The 23011-nt window shown below is 40.5% G+C and overlaps 1 protein-coding gene across 4 annotated transcripts in view; it reads right to left on the bottom strand.

Moving 5' to 3' along the window:
• Window positions 1-23011, bottom strand: part of PROSER1 (proline and serine rich 1) — a 77871-nt gene that overhangs the window by 21116 nt on the left and 33744 nt on the right. For 3 of the 4 annotated variants that reach the window (XM_023751254.1, XM_023751255.1, XM_014452965.2), the window contains one exon: window positions 1057-1101. The exons of the other annotated variant lie outside the window; for it this stretch is intronic. In XM_023751254.1, coding sequence (XP_023607022.1) covers window positions 1057-1101 — 45 coding nt within the window. The remainder of the gene's footprint in view (window positions 1-1056; window positions 1102-23011) is intronic. 4 annotated transcript variants of the gene reach the window in all.

Below are 23011 nucleotides of genomic sequence, written 5' to 3'. Positions count from 1 at the left end.
ATTTTGTTACAAAATAGTCATGGGGAATGTTAAAGTACCGGCATTAGGGGAATTTATCCAATATTTATAATACCATATTATTATAGTTTATATATTACCCTGGATAGGGGGTTACATTTAGGATATGTATATGTTATATATATATATATATAACCACACACACATATATTATACCTCTTAGAGGGCCCGGGTGCACCGAAATTTCCGGCACCGGGGAGGGGTGGGGGGGGCCCTCCAGCACCAACCCGCGCCCTTCTCACAGTCCGGGACCCCTCGCTCCTCACTGCCCCCTGCAGAAGAGGCGGGAGAGGCTCCCGCCGCCACTGCACTCACCAGCCGTGAGCCCGGCTTCTGGTTGAGCGGCACTTCCCCTTTTGGGAGTGCATTGACTACCAGGGGGCTGCTCCTGCATTGAGCATCTGCCCCCTGGTGGTCAATGAGCATCATAGCGTCCGGATGTTCCACCATTTGGTCAATTTCCATATTAGGGTTTTATTATATAGAATGCCGGGTGGGTATTAAACTTATTGGGAGGATCTCTAGAAATTTATATAAATGTCTAAGCACTGTTTTGCATACTTGAAATTTAATATTAAATGTCAACTGTAATTAAAAAAGTAAAAAAAACAAACATTTTTTTAAATTAAAAGAATTAAATTAAAGTAGTATCTGACATGTTTTTCTCAAAAGGGTTTTTATCCCATCTATATGTTTATATTCAGAAAGAAATGAGGTTTCTACTATAATGTACTGTAAAGCATATGTAGATATAATCCACCTAGCAGTTAGATTACATTGAAAACGTTGCAAATACAATACAAAGGCATATGGTTAATTTTAAATTCAGTTAGTATGTGCATTTCATGTCGTATATATAAAATGTACCACATTAAGTCTCTTTTATCAAGTACTGATCAGTTAAATTCTTTAACCAGGAACTTTCCCTAAAGCATAAAGATTCCAAATACACTCAATTCAAATTGTTATCTGTGAATAACAACTGAGCAGACAATCAAGACAGAAATCCGTTATATCTGAATCAAATTTGGTACTTACTTTGGTTTTGTGTGGGTTTTGACTGATTGGAAAGGTCTTCATTTTCTATATAAAGATTAATAAGAAGTTAATTTCAAGTTTTAGTCAAATTATTTAATACCATAATAATAATCAACGACTGGAGCCAAATAAAGAAAAACCCAGGATATGTATGTATACTATGTTAGGAAAAATCACTTATGCCAAGAGGGTTGGGAGGAGGACATAAGTAAGAATCGTAGTAGTAACTATATATAGAATGATAGGATCATGAATAATTGATCCTATACCACCCACCACATTTCTCCTTCACTTGTAAGGTTTTGAATAAACATTGTCATATTATAGATATACTAGAGGCCCAGTGCCCGGATTCGTGCACCAGTGGGGTCCCTAGGCCTGGCCTGCGGGATCGGGCTGAAACCAGCTCTTCGGCATCCCCCGAGGGATCCCAGATTGCGAGAGGATGCAGGCCAGGCCGAGGGACCCCACCGGTGCACGATCGGGGCCAGGGAGGGACCCGGGAGGTTGGCCAGCCAGGGAAGGACTGCGAGAGGGCTCCAGAGCATGTCTGGCCCATCTTGCTCAGTCCTGATCAGCCAGACCTCAGCAGCAAGCTAACCTACCGGTTGGAGCGTCTGCCCCTGGTGGTTAGTGCAGGTCATAGCAACTGGTCAACCGGTCGACTGTCTGCGCCCTGGTGGTCAATGCATGTCATAGCAAGCAGTTGAGCAGCCTTAGCTTATCATAAGCATATTATGCCTTGATTGGTTGAACGGCCGACCGGCCAACAGGACACTTAGCATATTAGGCTGTTATTATGTAGGATTTAAGAACACTTTTTGGAAAGATGATTGCCTACATATACCATCCAGAAGAAAGTGTAGCCTGTATATGGAATGCAGAGAGGAACCACTGTCACTGGCTAAGCTAACAGACAGTCACTTCTGGGCACCACTCCCTACAACAGTGGAATGACTCAGAAGCGGGAGGCAGATGTTGCGTGCAGAATCCACTGCCATCTGAGGAACCAATTTTGCAAGCCATGTGGCTCATCCAAGCAAACAGAAAGAAAGTGGCCCTGCCCACTTGCACTCAGTTATGAAAAAGGCTCTATGCTAGGAGCTGTCAAGGAAAACTACCCTAGTTTGGACTGAGTTGAAGCCCATGAGACTGATAACCTAAACCACACTCCTTTGCATCCACCATGGGAAACGTCCTAACCAAACCATTGGTCAAAGATACAACAGAAAAAAAATGACCTCTCATTGCTAGACAATAACTGTCCAAGAAACCAATAATTCGATATGCGTGAGGTCCAAAGGGAACACACAAGCCCTGACATGGTCAGCCAAAAAAGAATATATCTTGTTTAAGGAACTTAATACAAATAAACAACTAGGATAGATGGTGCCTATCAATTGGAGATGCAATAAAAGAATGAAAAAGAACTTTAAAAACCTATAATACAAATTAAGAATACATATAAACTATAAGATATAAGCAGAGAAGGTAAATACTTTTAGATATAAAACTGTGACTTCAAATTACTAACTACAAAGAATGGTGAAGATTAGAAATAATATTACCAACAGCTAAATACTTACATAAAAATAAGAAAAAAAATCGCATTGAAAATGGCAATACTACAAAAAACAGGTATCATACATGGATAAGTGACTTAGAAGACAAATACAGTACAAAATAAGCGTATTAGAGAAAAAAGAACAGGAGAAAAACCAATAACTAAAGAGACAATTAAAACAAAGTTTCCTAAACTTTAAAGACTTGGAGTTTTCCTATCCAAAGGGATTACAGAGTTATAGGAAGAATTATAAGATACACACCTAGACCTCTTGGTGAAATATCTGAACTCCAAGATTAAAGGCATTTCTGAACTCTAAAAATAAGGAAACTTTTATTTGTAAGATTTCAGAAAGAAACTAAGGTTCTGATAAAGAAAAGAAAATGAACTGGAATTGGTTTCTCACCTATAGCATTATATGTGCCCTTTTTGAGGAAAGCACTTGAGACATTTTCTATTAAAAGAAAATTAGTATGAATATATCAGGAAAGGAAATCAAAGAACAGAAGAAACAGTAAGAAGCCATAAATTCAGAGGCACAGAAGTAAAAATGCATAGAATTCCAACAAAAGATAAATGGATAAAAAAGATGGAATATGAAGTCAAATAGTGGAGTGTAAAACAGCTTTTTTTTTTAGTTTTTGTATACTGACAACCATGAAGAATATGAAGGTGATCACTACCAATGAAAGATAAAATTTTAAAGATAAAAAACTGTTATCTACACATATATTAGTAAAACCCTAACCCTAATATGCAAATAGACTGAACGGCAGAACAACAGAACAGCCGAACAATCGGTTGCTATGACGTGCGCTGACCACCATGGGGTGTGCGCAGAATATGGCGGGTGTTGGCAGCAAGAGTCAGACTGCAGAACATGGAGGGCATCGGCCATGGTGGGATGGTGGAACAGGTGACCAGGGGCGCCAGACCAAGGCTGGGTGCCAGTCCCTGTCATCGGGGCGAGCCTCTGGTGGTTACTGAAAATTCTTTGCTCCCACGCACCGTGGTCGCGCTGGGAGCTCGCACCTCCTGCCGGCACCGGCCCCACTCGCACTCGCAGCCGGCGCCAGAGCCAATGCTCACACCCGCTTCCCATGCCTGGCGCCAGCCCCAATCGCTTGGCGCCGTCAGCGGGTGCAAGCGGTGGCTGCCGGCCCCGATCGCCCCTCAGTGCTTCTTCACCACCCCCTGCTCCTGCTCCTGAGAGGCAATCGGGGCTGGCAGCAGCCTCTTGCACCCTCTGCCAGCGACCGCCCCGCTCGCACCCGCAGCCGGCTCCAGTGCCGCCGCTTGCATCGGCTGCCAGCGCCCGGCACCAGTCCTGATCACTCGGCACCAGCAGCAGGTGCGAGAGGCAGCTGCCAGCCCCGATCGCCCCTGAGGGCTTCTCCACCTCTCCCAGCTCCTGAGGGGCAAATGGGAGCAGCAGCTGCAACTCACACCTGCTGATGACACCGGCTGGCGCCAGCCCCAATCAGTGTGTGGGAGCGGTAGTGGCTGGAGCGGGGCTGCCGGCAGACAGGGGACCAGGGGCCACAGCGGCAGAGGCTGGGGGGGGGGGGGCGCAGAGGATGGGCCGAGACCCTGTCCCTTTGCCCACCACAGCCTCGCAGCCCACAGTTCCTTTCAAAGTGCACAAATTTGTGCACTGAGCCCCTAGTACAAGAATAATAATGAATAAAAATAAAATAGAAGGAAAAAAATAAGAAAATAAAAAAATTATTTAACTTTACAGTTGTTTGAAATTCCTAAGTCTCTTCATTGATTTAATAAACAGAAACCATTTATATGTAATTTGTAAACCAAGTAACCTACCAAATAAACAAATCCCCAAAATATTCCACAATAAATATACCAGCAAAACATTTTTGTAAAATAAAAACAAAAATGAGTTAGGGCAATATTAATATCCAATAAGGCCAGGGTAAAAGGAAATATTATAAAGTATAACTCAGCTGACATTTTTTTATGCTTAGGAAACTCAAAATACCTTTAAGAAATAAACAGGTAACTAATAATAGGTACCTAGAAATAAAATATTTCATTTAAAATTGCAACAACAAAAAATACTTTTAAATCTCTACAAATAAACCTAAGGCAAATAACCTATAATTAAGAAACCTACAGGTTACCAACATGGCAGTGGAGTAAGTAGAAGTGACACTGACACTCCCAGGACCAAACTTGGAAATACAACTGAAATACAGAAAAAATACCCTGAAAATCGATTGAAGACTAGCTGGAGAGAAACCTGATAACCAAGGATGGAAAGTGGAGAGTGCATGGATACTGGTAAGAAGTGTGAAAGGGCTGGCTGGGCTCCTAAGACAGCAGTTGAAGTTCTGGAAGGATATCTCAGCTATGAGGGGTTCCCACTGAGAACTCTGGGGTCTAAACCTCAAGCTGGGCTCCCCAGACAAGAGCACAATTGAGGTGGGTGGCCACATAACACTTGGCTGTGAAAAGCAGCAGGGTTGCTGTCTACCAGCAAGAGATGGCTGGAAATTCAGGCACCCTCTTAAAAGGCCAACACACAAAATTTTGTGTGCAGCCACTCACTGTAGGCTTTGGCAGAGGGAAGGCAGAGTGGACTAGAACAGTGTGAGGAGAGTCCAGATTTGGGGACTTTGGGGTTGCAGCTTGTAGGGAAGTCACCCGTTTCCTGTGCTGAGTCATTCCCTCATACCACAGAGGACATCTTTCTCTGGAGGACCTTTGCTATCCAGGAGGTTTTTGACTGGGGGAAGGCAGTTGCCCAACCCTACCCTGTGGCTGATAGCCTGAGGATAAGCAATTGGACTGCAGGCAGAGATTGATCTCTGGAGACTTTGATTCTTTACCTGATCTCCTTCTGGGTCCAAGGCTAGGAAAAGCAGATTCTGGTGCACATCTTGGTCATTTCCAAAGACACCTAGCTCCAGCAGAGGGAGCCACATTCTGTGGATTGCTGATAGCTTCAAACAGGTTAATCAAGCCCAATTCAAAAACAGTGTCTGAGAAACCAAGATGGCGGCATAGGTAAACACCGGAAATTGCTGCCTCGCACAACCGCTTCAAAAATACAACTAAAAGACATAACGGACATCACCCACAACCACAGGAAGGCTGGCTGAGTGAAAATTCTACAACTAGAAGGAAAGAGAAAAGCATACCGACACTCAGAAGAGGTGCGATGCGGAAGTAAAATACTAAGGTACAGAGGCGCACACAGAGCGGACTGGCGGCTGAGGGCGCGGTTGTCAGTTTCAATCGGGAGGGAGTCTCAGGCTCTGAGCTCCAGTTCCGAGCGAGTCTCTGGGGACCTAGACTCATACGGGAGAAGCGGGACTGTCTGGCATTGGTCAGAACTCGAGGGCAGCTTTCTCTCGGAGGTACTTGCAGCAATTGCTGGGACACTGAGAAGCGGGGCCTCTGAAGGCAGGACTGAGAGCAGCCATAACTGCTCGCTCGGCCCGCCCTGTTGATCCCGTGGGACCCGCCCAGCCCAAGCCTTGCACGGAGGCGTTTGCTGGATAGCCTCAGGCAGAGGCTAGATTAGCACCTCCCTAGAGCTCCAGGAAAGAAGTTCTCCCACTGCAGACACAGCTGATTCTCACAGCCAATTGGCCTGGAGGTCAAACCCTCCCAGTGTTACTTACAACAATCAAGGCTTAACTACAACAAGACTGTGCACAAAGAACACAAGGGGGAGCACCAAGAGTGTCCTCCTCAGGTAATTGGGGAGGCTGAACCACTGGGCCCTAGAGGACACTTAGCACAGAAAACCACTTTATCAACACAAGGAAGCATAAAAAATGCGGAGACAAAGAAACAGGACACAAATGACAGGAATGGAGGAAAGCAAACTGCTGAATATAGAGTTCAAAACCACACTTTTAAGGTTTTTCAAGAACTGTTTAGAAGCCACCGATAAATTTAGGAAGACGCTCGAAAAGACTGGTGAGACCGCCGATAAATGTAGTGAGATCCTCAAGAAATCTAGTGAGACCCTTGATGTTGTGATAAAGGACCAACTAGAAATTAAGCATACACTGACTGAAATGAAGAATATTACACAGACTCCAAACAGCAGACCAGGATCGCAAGAATCAAGTCAAAGATTTGTAATACGAAGAAGCAAAAAACACCCAACCGGAAAAGCAAAATGAAAAAAGAATCCAAAAATACGAAGATAGTGTAAGGAGCCTCTGGGACAGCTTCAAGAGTACCAACATCCGAATTATAGGGGTGCCAGAAGAAGAGAGAGAGTAAGATATTGAAAACCTATTTGAAGAAATAATGACAGAAAACTTCCCCTACCTGGTGAAAGAAATAGACTTACAAGTCCAGGAAGCACAGAGAACCCCAAACAAAAGGAATCTAAGGAGGACCACACCAAGACACATCATAATCAAAATGCCAAGAGCAAAAGACAAAGAGAGAATCTTAAAAGCAACAAGAGAAAAACAGTCAGTTACCTACAAGGGAGTACCCATACGACTGTCAACTGATTTCTCAACAGAAACTTTGCAGGCCAGAAGAGAGTGGCAAGAAATATTCAAAGTGATGAATGCCAAGAACCTACAACCAAGATTACTTTACCCAGCAAAGCTATCATTCAGAATTGAAGGTCAGATAAAGAGCTTCACAGATAAGGAAAAGCTAAAGAAGTTCATCACCACCAAACCAGTATTATATGAAATGCTGAAAGGTATCCTTTAAGAAGAGGAAGACTGGACTGGAAGATGGCAGCGATATAGGCAGACGCGTCCCAGGGCTTGTCCCGGAGCAAACGGAGTAAGCAGCTGAAACTAATAACACCCACCCCGAATTGGCAAATTTACTCAGCTGACACAGACCCTGACCGGGGAAAGGAGTTCCGCGGGTTTGCTGGCGCCGGGAGATTTGAGATTTGGATTTTGTGATTGCGGAGAACTGAGACTAAAGGGGGCATCCTGAGGAACTGACCAGACCATGCAGTGCCCATAAGTGAGGAGCGTTTCCCAGATCATGCAGTGCTGGTAAGAGAGGAGCGTTTCCCAGACCGCCTCCGGATCACCACACCCTCTGTCTGAGGAACAGCAGCTGTACGTGAAGCCTCCCCCCACCAGCCAGAAGAGCCAACACAGCTGTGAACAACACCCACCAGAGGAGCTGCTGCCAACTGGAAAGCAGCTGCTACCGCAACCGTCTGAGCAGCAACCACAACCCAAGGAGCCCCTGCCACCCAGGGAGCAGCCACTGAACGTCTCAACATCTACATATGTCAGCGAGATCAAACATGGGTAGGCAAAGAAACCCCCAAAGGAAAGAAAAGGAGGACTCGCCAGAAAAGCAGCTAAGTGAGACAGAGGCATGCAACATGACAGAAAAAGAATTCAAAATAAGGGTCCTAGTGTGCATACACCGGACGGAGGAAAAAGTCAACTTATTCAAGAAGCAAGAAGAAACAGATGAAAAAAATCAACAGCTTATGCAAGAAGCAAGAAGAAACAGATGAAAAAATCAATACCTTATGTAAGACCCAACAAGAAATGAAGAAAAAATCAATACCTTATGTAAGACCCAACAAGAAATGAAGAGCGATATAGCTGCAATAAAAAACACCATTGAAAGCATCAACAGTAGACTAGGAGAAGCGGAGGACCGAATTAGTGAATTAGAAGACAAAGAAGCAAAACACACCCAATCTGTACTGTAATTGGAGAAAAAAATTAAGACAGGAGGAGAGCCTAAGGGAGCTTTGGGACAACATGAAGCGAAACAACATACGAATAATAGGGGTGCCAGAACAACAGAAAGAAGAACAAGGATTAGAAAACCTATTCGAAGAAATAATATCAGAAAACTTCCCTGAGGTGGGGAAGAAAAAAGTCACACAAGCACAGAGAGTCCCAAACAAGGTGAACCCGAAAAGACCAACACCAAGACACATCATAATTACCATGGCAAGTGTTCAGGACAAAGAGAGAATCTTAAAGGCTGCAAGAGAGAGACGGAAAGTTACATACAAGGGATCTCCCATTAGACTATCAAATGATTTCTCAACAGAAACACATCAGGCCAGAAAAGAATGGACGGAAATTTACAAAGTGATGCAAAGCAAAGGACTGAATCCAAGAATACTCTATCCAGCAAGGCTATCATTCAAATTTGAAGGGGAAATAAGAAGCTTCACAGACAAAAAAAGTCTAAGGGAGTTTATCACCACCAAGCCAGCAATGCAAGAAATGCTAAAGGGACTGGTGTAAAAATAATAAATAAAAAGCTCAGAAAGAAAACAGCCACACATAAAAAAAGAAATGGCTACAAACAAGTACCTTTCAATAATAACTTTAAACGTAAACGGACTAAATGCTCCAACCAAAAGACATCGAGTGGCTGAATGGATAAAAAACCATGACCCATACATTTGCTGTCTACAAGAGACCCACCTCATTAGAAGGGACTCACACAGACTGAAAGTGAAGGGATGGAAAAATATCTTTCACGCAAATGGAAAGGAAAAGAAAGCTGGGGTAGCAATACTTATATCGGACAAAATAGACCTCAAAGTGAAGGCCATAACCAGAGATAAGGAAGGCCACTTCATAATACTAAAGGGATCAATACAACAAGAAGATATAACCCTGGTAAACATTTATGCACCCAATGCAGGAGCATCCAAATACATAAAAAAACTCCTGAAGGATATCAAAGGAGAGATCGACAACAATACAATCATAGTAGGGGACTTTAACACACCACTGACATCACTGGATAAGTCCGATAGACAAACAATCAGCAAAGAAACAGCAACCCTAAATGACTCACTTGATCAGATGGACTTAATTGATATCTTCAGAACACTTCACCCCAAAGTCACGGAATATACATTCTACTCAAGGGCTCATAAGACACATTCAAAAATAGACCACATATTGGGTCACAAACAAAGTCTCCCCAAATTCAAGAAGACTGAAATCATACCAAGCATCTTCTCAGATCACGATGGCATAATATTAGAAATGAACTACAAAAAAAATAACCCAAAATACTCAAACACTTGGAAGCTGAATAGCATGTTATTAAATATTGATTGGGTTACCAATGAGATCAAAGAAGAAATTAAAAGCATCCTGGAAACTAATGACAATGAAAACACAACAATCCAAAACCTATGGGATGCAATGAAAGCAGTCCTGAGAGGGAAGTTTATAGCTCTACAGGCCTATCTCAAAAAGCAAGAAAAAATGGTAGTAAATCATCTAACTCTACAATTCAAAGAATTAGAAAGAGAGCAACAAGAAAACCCCAGAGTGAGCAGAAGGAAGGAGATAATAAAGATTAGAGCAGAAATAAATGACATAGGGACCAAAAAGATAATACAGAAAATCAATGAAACTAAGAGCTGGTTCTTTGAAAGGATAAACGAGATTGACAAACCTCTAGCCAGGCTCACCAAGAAGCAAAGAGAGAGGACCCAAATAAACCAAATCAGAAACGATACAGGCGAAATAACAACAGACCCCACAGAAATACAAATGATTGTTAAAAAATACTATGGACAACTCTACTCCAACGAACTAGACAATCTGGAGGAAATGGACATATTCCTAGAAAAATACAACATTCCAAAACTTAATCAGGAAGAATCTAAAAATCTCAACAGGCCAATAACTATGGAAGAAATTGAAGTAGTCATCAAAATGCTTCCAGCAAACAAAAGCCCATGACCAGATGGCTTCACAGGGGAGTTTTACCAAACATTCAAGGAAGAACTAAAACCTATCCTCCTAAGATTACTACAAATAATTCAAGAGGAAGGAACACTTCCAAGCTCATTCTATGAAGCCAGCATCACCCTAATACCAAAACCAGGTAAAGACATCACAATGAAAGAGAATTACAGGCCAATATCCCTCATGAACATAGATGCCAAAATCCTCAACAAAATCTTAGCAAATCGGATCCAGCAGTACATCAGAAGGATCATACACCATGACCAAGTAGGATTTATCCCAGAGATGCAAGGATGGTACAACATCCGTAAATCAATAAATGTGATACATCACATAAACAAATTGAAAGAAAAAAACCACATGGTCATATCTATTGATGCAGAAAAAGCATTCGACAAAATCCAACACCCATTTTTGATAAAAACTCTCAGAAAGGTGGGAATAGAAGGATCATACCTCAACATAATAAAAGCCATATATGACAAGCCCACAGCCAACATCATACTCAATGGTCAAAAACTAACACCATTTCCCCTAAGAACAGGAACAAGACAAGGATGCCCACTCTCACCACTCCTGTTCAACATAGTCCTGGAAGTATTAGCCATTGCAATTAGACAAGAAGAAGAAATAAAAGGCATCCAAATTGGAAAAGAGGAAGTAAAACTGTCCTTATTTGCAGATGACATGATATTATACATACAAAACCCTAGAGACTCCATCAAAAAGCTACTAGACTTAATACATGAATTTGGCAATGTAGCAGGATACAAAATTAACCCCAAGAAATCTGAGGCATTTCTATACACCAATAGTGAACTTTCAGAAAGAGAGATTAGAAAAACAATCCCATTTACCATCGCACCAAAAAAATTAAGATACCTAGGAATAAACTTAACTAAAGAGGTTAAAGACCTCTACTCAGAAAACTACAGGACGCTGAAAAAAGAGATAGAGGAGGACATAAACAGATGGAAGAACATACCATGTTCTTGGATTGGTAGAATCAACATCATTAAAATGTCCATACTACCCAAAGCAATATATAAATTCAACGCACTTCCCATTAAAATACCAACGGCATACTTCACAGATCTAGAACGAACTCTCCAAAAATTCATCTGGAATAAAAAAAGACCCCGAATAGCTGCAGCGATCCTGAGAAAGAACAAAGTAGGTGGGATCTCAATACCAGATATCAAGCTGTATTACAAAGCCACTGTTCTCAAAACTGCCTGGTACTGGCACAAGGACAGACATATAGATCAATGGAATAGAATAGAGACCCCAGAAATCGGCCCAAACCAATATGCTCAATTAATATTTGACAAAGGAAGCAAGAACATACAATGGAGCCAAGATAGTCTCTTCAATAAATGGTGTTCGGAAAATTGGACAGATACATGCAAAAAAATGAAACTAGACCACCAACTTACACCATACACAAAAATAAACTCAAAATGGATAAAGGACTTAAATGTAACACGGGAAACCATAAAAATTCTAGAAGAATCCAAGGGCAACGAAATCTCAGACATATGCAGAAGCAACTTCTTCACTGATACAGCTCCTAGAGCAGTTGAAACTAAAGAGAAAATGAACAAATGGGACTACATCAAAATAAAAAGCTTCTGCACAACAAAAGAAACCATCAACAAAACAACAAGAAAACCCACTGCGTGGGAAAACATATTTGCCAACGTCATATCTGATAAGGGCCTAATCTCCAAAATTTATAGGGAACTCATACAACTTAAAAAGAAGAAGATAAACAATCCAATCAAAAAATGGGCAAAGGCTCTAAATAGACACCTTTCAAAAGAGGACATTCAGAAAGCCAAGAGACATATGAAAACATGCTCAAAGTCACTAATCATCTGAGAAATGCAAATCAAAACAACAATGAGGTACCATCTCACACCTGTCAGACTGGCTATCATTAACAAATCAACAAACAACAAGTGCTGGAGAGGATGTGGAGAAAAAGGAACACTTGTGCACTGCTGGTGGGAATGCAGACTGGTGCAGCCACTATGGAAGACAGTATGGAGTTTCCTCAAAAAACTGGAAATGGAACTCCCATTTGACCCTGTGATCGCACTTCTAGGAATATATCCCAAGAAACCAGAAACACCAATAAGAAAGGATATATGCACCCATATGTTCATAGCAGCACAATTCACCATAGCTATGATCTGGAAACAGCCTAAATGCCCATCAGTAGATGAATGGATTAGAAAACTGTGGTACATCTACACGATGGAATACTATGCTGCTGTAAGAAAGAAGGAACTCTTACAATTTGCAACGGCATGGATGGAGCTGGAGAGCATTATGCTAAGTGAAATAAGCCAGTCAATGAAGGAAAAATACCACATGATCTCACTCATTCATGGATAATAGAGACCATTATAAACTTTTGAACAATAATAGATACAGAGGCAGAGCTGCCTCACACAGATTGTCAAACTGCAGCGGGAAGGTCGGAGAGGGTTGGGGGGCAGGATGGAGGGGGGTAAGAGATCAACTGAAGGACTTGTATGCATGCATATGAGCATAACCAATGGACATAAGACACTGGGGGGTAGGGGAAGCCGGGGTATTGTCAAGGGTGGGGAAAAAAAAGGACACATATGTAATACCCTTTGTAATGCTTTAAGCAATAAAAAAAATTAAAAAAAAAAGAAGAGGAAGAAGAAGAAAAAGGTAAAAATACAAATTATGAACAACAAATACACATCTATCAACAAGTGAATCTAAAAATCAAGTGAATAAATAATCTGATGAACAGAATGAAATTGTGATTATAATAGAATCAGGGACATAGAAAGGAATGGACTGACTGACTATTCTTGGGGGGGAAAGGGGTTTGGGGGATGCGGGAAGAGACTGGACAAAAATCACGCAACTATGAATGAGGTCAGTGGGTGGGGAGTGAGGGCGGAGGGTGGGGTGGGAACTGGGTGGAGGGGAGTTATGGGGGGAAAAAAGAGGAACAAATGTAATAATCTGAACAATAAAGATTTAATCAAAAACAGTGTCTGACATTATCCTGCACTAGAGATTGAGATCAGTAGCAAATATACCTAATATGCAGACACAAACCCAAATAGGCAACCAAAATAGGGAAACAAAAACAGAAGCCTGAAATGCAGATAAGAAATTTATCAGATATAGAGTTCAGAATAATGATGGTAAGGATGCTCAAGAACATGACTAAAGATATAGTAACAACAACAAAAAAAGACCAGGTGGGAATAAAAAATGATATGGCACTAATACAGAACATATTGGAAGGAATACACAATAGATTGGGGAAGATGAGGGATGGATAGGTGAATTAGAAGACATGGTAGGAAAAAAAATCCTATATAATAAAAGCCTAATATGCTAAGTGTCCTGTCGTCCATTCAACCAATCAAAGCTAATGATATGCTAAGGCCACTCAACTGCTTGCAATGACATGCACTGACCACAAGGGGGCAGACAGTCGACTGGGCAACCAGTCGCTATGATGTGCACTGACCACCATGGGGCAGACGCTCCAACTGGTAGGTTACCTTGCTGCTGGGGTCCAGCAGATTAGGACTGAGTGGGATAGGCCAGACAAGCCCTGGAATCCTCCCCGGCTGGTCAATCTCCCGCATCCCTCCCCAGCCCCGATAGTGCACTGGTGGTGTCCCTCAGCCTGGCTTGCACCCTCTCGCAAACGGGCTGAGGCAGGCCCTCCCAAGTGCATGAATTTCGTGCACCAGTCCTCTAGTCTCTTAATGAAAGACTATAAAGAAGAAAACAATTTAAAATAGGAGGAAACCTTAAGGGAACTGTGGGACAACAGGAAACGTGACAATATTCACATAATAGAAAAGACAGATGGGGAAGAAAGTGAGTAAGGGATAAAGTGTTTGAAGAAATAATGGCAGAAAACTTCCATAACCTGGTGAAGTAAAAAGACACACAAGTCCTGGAAAGATAGAGATTCCCAAGAAAGAAGAGGCCAAACAGGCCCATACCCAGACACATAATTTAAATGCAAAAAAATTAAACACAGAGAGAATCTTAAAGGCAGCACAAGAAAAGCTATGTGTTACTTATAAAGGTGCTCACATAAGGCTGTCAGCTGATTTCTCATCAGAAACTCTAGAGGCCAGAACGAAATGGCATGAAGTATTCAAGGTAATAAAAAGCAAGGATCTGAAACCAAGATTACTATATCCAACAAGACTATCATTCAAAATAGATGGTGAAATAAAAAACTTCCCAGGCAACACCAAACCAGCCCTGAAAGGAATTGTAAAAGGACTGCTATAATGAGAAGAAATAGAGAGAGAAACATAGGCAATAAATAATTAAAATGGCAAGAAATAAGTACCTATCAATAATAATCTTAAATGTAAATGGCTTAAATGGTCCAATCAAAAGACATAGGGTAGCTGAATGGATACAAAAATATGACCCTTATATGTTATCTACAAGAGACCTAACTCAGCACAAAAGATGCACACAGAAAGAGAATGCATAGATGAAAAAAAAATTTCCATGCAAATGGAAATGAAAAAAAAGTTGACAAAATAGACTTCAAAATAAAGGCCAGCACAAGAGACACTAAAAGTCACTACTTTAATACTAAAAGAATTGGTCTAACAAGAGGATATAATCCTGGTATACATATATGCACCCAAAAGAGGAGCACCCAAATATATTTAAAAAAACTTCTAGGAGAAATTAAGGGAGAGATCAACACCAATACAGCCATAGTAGGGGACTTTAACACTCCACTGAATTCACTGGATAGATCTTGTAGATAAAAAATTAACAAGGAAACAGTGACTCTAAAGGACACACTGGATCAGATGGATTTAATTGACATTTATAGAACATTTCACCCCAAAGCTGAAGAATATACATTCTCCTCAAGTACCCATGGGTCATTCTTAAAGGCAGACCACATGTTAGGACACAAAACAAGCCTCTACAAGTTCAAGAAGACTGAAATCAGATCAAGCATCTTCAGAGATCACAATGGAATAAAATTAAAAATCAACTACAGTAAGAACACTCAAAATGCATTTAAATACATGGAGGCTAAATAGCATTTTATTAAACAATGAATGAGTTACCAATGAGATCAAGAAAGAAATAAAAAAGTTCCTGGAAACAAATGAAAATGAACATACAACAATCCCAAATCTCTAGGACACAACAAAAGCAGTCCTGAGAAGGAAGTTGATAGCATTAAGACCTACATTAAAAAACAAGAAAAATCAATATGAAACTATTTAACCCTACAACTTAAAAAATTAAAAAAGAAAACAACAAGAAAAGCCCAGAGTAAGTAGAAGGAAGGAAATGATAAAGATTAGAGCAAAAATAAAAGAGACTATAAAAACAATACCAAAAAAATCAAGGAAATCAAGAATTAGGTCTTTGAAAAGATAAACAAGATTGATGAACTGTTAGCCAGACTCATCAAGAAACACAGAGAACTCAAAAAAGTATCAGAAAAGAAAGTGAAGAAGTAACAACTGACACCACAGAAATACAAAGGATTTATACTATGAAGAACTATATGCCAACAAGCTGGAGAATGTGGATGAAATGGACAAATTCTTAGAAAAATACAACTTTCCAAAATTAAATCAGGAAGAATCAGAAAACCTGAATAGGCCAATAACAACTGATGAAATAGAAGCAGTAATAAAAAAACTCCCAACAAAAGCCCTGGTCCGAACGGCTTCACAGGGGAGTTTTACCAAACATTCAGAGAAAAACTAACACCTATACTCCTCAAACTATTTCAGAAAATCCAAGATGAAGAAACACTTCCAAGCTCTTTTTATAAGGAGTATAGGTGTTATCCTAATTCCAAAACCAGATAAAGACACTACAAAGAAAGATAATTACAGGCCAATATCCCCGATGAACACAGATGCTATAAAATCCTCAACAAAATATTAGCAAATTGGATCCAGCAATATATTAAAAAGCTCATACACCATGACCTTGTGGGATTTATTCCCAGAATGGAGGGGTGGTACAATATTCACAAATCAATAAACCTAACATATCACATAAACACATTGAAACACAAAAATAACATGATCATATCAATAGATGCAAAAGTAGCATTTGAGAAAATTCAATACCCTTTTCTTAAAATATATTTTTTATTATTGTTAGTATTACAGATATCTCACATTTTTACCCTCTGAGCCCCCCTCCTCCAAGCCCTTACCAAACCCCCCAGGTATTCACTACACTATTGGCCTTGTTCATGCCAATGCATGTAAGTATATAAGTTCTTTGGTTTCTCTTTTTTTGGTCCCCCCAACTCCACATCAAGGTATGTCTGTTCCATGGCTCCATTCTTTGGGCCTTATTTTGTTGGTCAATTCATTTTGTTCATTAGATTCCATAAATAAGTGTGATCATGTGATATTTATCTTTCTCAGACTGGCTAATTTTACTTAGCGTATTATTTTCCAGGTACATCCATGCTGTCCCAAATAATAAAAGACTCCTCTTCTTTACAGCTGCATAGTATCCCATTGTGTAAATGCCCTACAACTTTTTTGTCCATTCAACTACTGATGGGCACTAGGGCTGTTTCCAAATCTTAGCTATTGTAAATAATGCTTCTATGAACATAGGAGTGCATATGTTCTTTCTCACTGGTGTTTTGGGGGTTTTACAATATATTCCCAGAAGTGGGATTGCTGAATCAAACAGGAGTTCCATTTTTTATTTTTTGAGGAAACTTCTTACTGTTTTTAATAATGGCTGCACCAGCAGTGAACCAGTGTTCCCTTTTCTCCACATCCTCCCCAGCACTTGTTGTTCGCTGATTTTTTGATGATAGCCATTTTGACAGGTGTGAGGTAATAGCTCATTGTGATTTTAATCTACATTTCTCTGATGATTCGTGACTTTGAGCATTTTTCATAGGTCCCTTGGCCATTTGTATGTCCTCTTTGGAGAAATATCTATTGAGGTTTTCTACCATTTTTTAATTGTATTGTCTTCCTTTGTTGAGTTGTAGGAGTACTTTATATATTTTGGATATTAACCCCTTATCAAATATATCATTGGCAAATATGTTCTTCCATACAGTGGGTTCCCTTTTCATTTTGATGGTGCTTGATTTTGCTGTGCAGAAACTTTTTATTTTGATGCAGTCCCATTGGATTATTTTCTCATTAATTTCCTTTGCCCTAGAATTCAGTGGTCGGTAAACTCATTAGTCAACAGAGCCAAATATCAAGAGTACAACAATTGAAATTTCTTTTGAGAGCCAAATTTTTTAAACTTAAACTATATAGGTAGGTACATTGTTATTAACTTAATTAGGGTACTCCTAAGGCTTAGGAAGAGCCACACTCAAGGGGCCAAAGAGCCGCATGTGGCTTGCGAGCCGCAGTTTGCTGACCACGGCCCTAGATGTATCGGTGAACATATTGTTACATGAGATGTTTAAGATTTTACTGCCTATGTTCTCCTCTATGATTATTATGGTTTTATGCCTTACATTTAAGTTGTATATCCATCTTGAGTTTATTCTTGTGTATGGCGTTAAGTTGGTGGTCTAGTTTCATCTTTTTGCATGTGTTTGTCCAGTTTTTCCAGCACCATTTGTTGAAGAGACTATCTTTACTCCATTTTATGTTCTTGCCTCCTTTGTCAAATACTCAGCACCCTTTTTGACAAAAACTCAGCAAAGTGGGAAGAGGGATCATATCTCAACATAATAAAGGCCATATATGACAAATCTACAGCCCATTTCATACTCAATGGGCACAAACTAAAAACATTTCTCCTAAAAACAGGAACAAGACAGGGATGTCAGCTTTCACCACTCTTATTCAACTTATTACTAGAAGTCCTAGCCACAGCAATCAGAGAATAACAAAAAGGCATCCAAATTGGAAAGGCAGAAGTAAAACTCTCATTATTTGCAGATGACATGATATTGTACATAGAAAACCCTAAAGACTCCACCAAAAAAACTACTAGATTTGATAAATGAATTCGGGAATGTAGCAGGATAAAAAATTAAAACCCAGAAATTGATGGCATATTTATAGACCAATAATGAATTCTCAAGAAGAGAAACTAAATACAAAATCCAATTTATCATACTAAGGAATAAACTTAACCAAGAAGACAGAAGACATACTCGGAAAACTACAGGACTTTGAAAAAAGATAGAGATAGAGCAAGATATAAAAAAATGGAAGAATATACATGTTGTGTTCAGTGATTGGTATGGACATCATTAAAATATCCATACTACCCAAAGCAATCTACAGATTCAATGCAATCCCTATTAAAATACCAAGGGCATAATTCACAGATTTAGAAAAAATACTCCAAAAAATTTCATATAGAGCCAAAAAAGACCCCAAGTTCCTGCATCAATCTTCAGAAAGAATAACAAAATGGGAGGGATCACAATACCAGATATGAAGTTATACTACAAAACCACACTAATAAAAAAAGCCTTGGTACTGACACAAGAACAGGTCAGTAGAATAGAACAGAGTAGAACAGATCAACAGAATAGAACAGACACCCAAATTGACCCAAGCCATAACTCTCAATTAATATTTGACAAAGGAGGCAAGAGCATACAATGGAGTGAAAAGAGTCTCCTCAATAAATGGTGTTGAAAAAATTGGAGTGATACATGCAAAAAGATGAAACTAGACCACAAACTTATACTATACACAAGAATAAACTTAAAATGGATACAACACTTAAATGTAAGTCGTGAAACCATAAAAATCCTTGAAGAAACCATAGGTAGCAAAATCTCAGACATCTCTCAAAGCAATATGTTTACCGATACATCTCTAAGGCAATGGAAACTAAGGAGAAAAAAAACAAATGGGACTACATCAAGCATCCGCACAGCAAAAGAAACCACAATGAAAAGAAAAGGGAACCCAATGTATGGGAAAACATATCTGGTAAGGGGTTAATATCCAAAATATAGAAAGTACTGATACAGCCCGGCTGGTGTGGCACAGTGGTTGAGTGTCAACCTATGAATTAGGAGGTCAGAGTTCAATTCCGTTAGGGTACATGCCCCGTTTGCGGACTTGATCTTCAGTAGCAGGCGTGCAGGAGGCAGCCAATTGATGATTCTCTCTCATCATTGATGTTTCTACCTTTATCTCCCTCTCCCTTCCTCTCTGAAATCAACAGAAATATATATTTTTAAAATAAAGTACTCATACAACTCAATAAAAGGAAGACAAACAATCCAAGTAAGAAATGGCAGAAGACCTGAATACACATTTCTCCAAAGAGGACATACATCTCTTAGGGCAGTGGTTCTCAACCTTCCTAATGCCGAAATCCTTTAATACAGTTCCTCATGTTGTGGTGACCCCCAACCATAAAATTATTTTCGTTGCTACTTCATAACTGTAATTTTGCTATTTTTATGAATCGTAATGTAAATATCTGATATGCAGGATATATTTTCTTTGTTACAAATTGAACATAATTAAAGCATAGTGATTAATCACAAAAACAATATATAATTATATATGTGTTTTCCGATGGTCTTAGGCGACCCCTGTGAAAGGGTTGTTCGACCCCCAAAGGGGTCGCGACCCACAGGTTGAGAACCGCTCTCTTAGGGCAAAGGAAACTAAGGAGAAAATAAACAAATGGGACTACATCAAAATAAAAAGCCTCTGCACGGCAAAAGAAACCATCAATAAAAGGAAAAGGGAGCCCACTGTATGGGAGAACATATTTGGCAATGATACATCTGATAAAAGGCTAATATCCAAATTATGTAAGGAACTCATACATCTTAACAAAAGGACAACAAATAATCCAATTTAAAAATGGGCAAAGGATCTAAATAGGTACTGCTCCAAAGCAGGCACAGATGCCAAGAGACATATGAAAAAATGCTCAGTAACTGATCATCCAAGAGATGCAAATTAAAACAACAATGAGGTATCACCTCACACCTCTCACAAAGGCTACCATAAGAAAATCAACAAGTGACAAGTGCTGGCAAGGATGTGGAGAAAAGGGAACCCTAGTATACTGCTGGTGGGAATGTAGACTGGTGCGTCCATTATGGAAAACAGTGTGGAGTTCCCTCAAAAAATTAAATATGGATCTGCCATTTGACCCAGTGATCCCACTTGTAGGAATATATCGTAAAAAAACCCAAAACACCAATCAGAAAGAATGTATGGCCTGGCCAGCATGGCTCAGTGATTGAGTGTTGACATGAATTAGGAGGTCATAGTTCGATTCCAGGTCGGGGCACATGCCAGGTTGGGGGCTTGATCCCCAGTGTGGGGCATGCAGGAGGTAGCTGATGAATGATTCTCTCTCATCATTGATGTTTTCTCTCTCTCTCTCTCTCTCTCTCTCTCTCTCTCCTTTCCTCTCTGAAATCAATAAAAATATATATTTTAAAAAAGAATGTATCTACTATTTACAATAGCTAAGATATGGGAACATACCAAATGCCTTTAGTAGATGAGTGGATAAAAAAGCTGTGGTACATTTGCACCATGGAATAGTATGTAGCAGTAAAAAATAATGATCTCTTATCCTTTGACACAGCATTGAGGTACCTGGAGAGTATTATCCTAAGCAAAATAAGCCAGTCAGAGAAAGACAAGTATCCCATGATCTCACTCATATGTGGAATCTAATGAACAAAATAAACTGATGAACACAATAGATCCAGAGACATAGAAGCATGGGATAGTCTGTGGAATGTCAGAGGGAATGTGGGGTTGGGTTGGTGGGTGGGAAGAGAACAATCAAAGAACTTGTATGCAGACAATAGGGTGGTGATTGCCTGAGGTCAAAGGAGACATATGTAATACTTTCAACAATAAAGATTTTAAAAAATAAAATAAAGTGAAGATGTTAGGCATAAAAAAGAAAAGAAAAAGAGAGGAGGAGAAAATGGCGGAGGCCTAGACGGACGTGTTGGTGCTTTGTCCCGGACCAGATGGGGGCGAGCAGCTGAAACGGGTAACAATCAGCCCGATCAAGCTGGGGAGTTTCAGCTGAGAGACAGTCTGCAGCCAGGAAAGACAGAAAACTTCTAAAAAATGCGGATGGTTGGAGATTGAGGCTGAAACCTCTCTCTGGGCACCAGCGCAGCGGCGGGACCGCGCCATCTCAGGCAGCGTTCACCGGCATCCAGAGATCGGCTACTAGCCCGGCGGCTACTGACCCGGAGGCAGCGATTCGCAAACAGCGCGACTGCAAGAGCCAAGGGGAGACCTGCACCCCTCCACGGAAAGGTTGGACTTGCCTCGAAGGTACGGTTCGCAGTTCAGGTTGGAGCGAGGAACGCGCGCGCGGGCGCAGGGGAAAATCTGCGTCCGCCAAAATCCGCGCTCTCCAAAATCCGTGCCTCTTGCCGGGGGCTTGGGCGCGCGCAGACATTCCGCGCGGTTCTGGAGGGTGGAACCCTGCGAGTTCCAGCAGCTTCCCAGGCTCTTGTTCGCACACTTCCTCTTACTTCTGTGGCTTTGATTGTTGAGCCCAGTGCATGTGAGTGCCCAGTTGGGGTAACTAGCAGAGCTTGTAGGGGAAGACTGTTTTGGGGGAGCCTGGGAAACAGAACTGGGAGTGGTGCTGGGGGAACCACCTCTGGGCGGAGCTGGTTCAGGTACAATAGGCAGCTCCTGGTCGGAGAGAACTTTTAGCCTCGGAGGTCAACCCAGACACACTGCCACCCAGAGGCAGAGCCACGAACTGACTCCTCTGTAAATACAGATAAGGCAATAAGGACTGTGGCTTACAACAAGGAGGAACAGTGTATCAGAGGGAAAGTCAACATTCTCCTGAGTTCCCGGCGTGCCAATGAGAAGAGTAGAAGATCTGAAGCACCTGCATTACTGCACATTTTTATTTTTATTTTTTTAAATTACTTTTTCTCCTTTTAACTAAGAAAACATTTTTTTTTCATTTTTCTTTTTTCTCCATCACCCGATTTTGCCCTTTCAGCTACTACATTTTTATTTTTAACTAGTATTATTACCGCTACCATTTTACCATTTTTTAAAGTGTCATTTTATCTTGTCTTTATTTTATTTTGGGACTAATGTTCTCCATTCTATTTTCATCGTTCCTTTAGCAACATTTTTCTCTACCTCAATTTGCCTCTGTGCTAAACAATCTTCCCCACTTTCTCCCTTTTGCTGTCCTGTTTCTCTTACCCTACTCCAGCTTTAGATCTTCCCTATTCTTTTTATCCTCTGTCAAAATTTAACCCTGCTTAAATATCCTATGTCCAATCCCCTGTTCTAAATCCTTATACACCTTTCCCTCATCTTCCTTCACTATCCTTTTTTTTTCTCTCTCTTCTTCTTCTTTTCTCTCTCTATTGTTTTATCGTTGTTTGCCTGATTGACGAGTATATATTTTTTTGTTTTGTTTTGTTTTTTGTTTTTTTTTGTTTTTTTTTTTGTTTGTTTGTTTGTTTGTTTTTTTTTTTGATTTTTTTTTTTTTTTTGAGTGTTTGTGAGGTTAGACTGCTTATTCTTTTTATTTTCCTGCCCCTCCCTCTACCCCCCCCCCCGGTTATTTCTGCGCTTCTCTGTCCCCTTGCGTCGCTTGATATTATTGGTTGTTTGTAGTTTGTATATACATGCTCCAGGAATCTGTTGCTGCAATTTGTTGGTATTAGTGG

This window comes from Myotis lucifugus, unplaced genomic scaffold (assembly GCF_000147115.1).
Source record: "Myotis lucifugus unplaced genomic scaffold, Myoluc2.0 scaffold_19, whole genome shotgun sequence".
In the NCBI taxonomy this organism is placed as follows: domain Eukaryota; kingdom Metazoa; phylum Chordata; class Mammalia; order Chiroptera; family Vespertilionidae; genus Myotis; species Myotis lucifugus.
The sequence above is the reverse complement of the archived record's forward strand: the minus strand, read 5'-3'. Positions and strand labels throughout refer to the sequence as shown.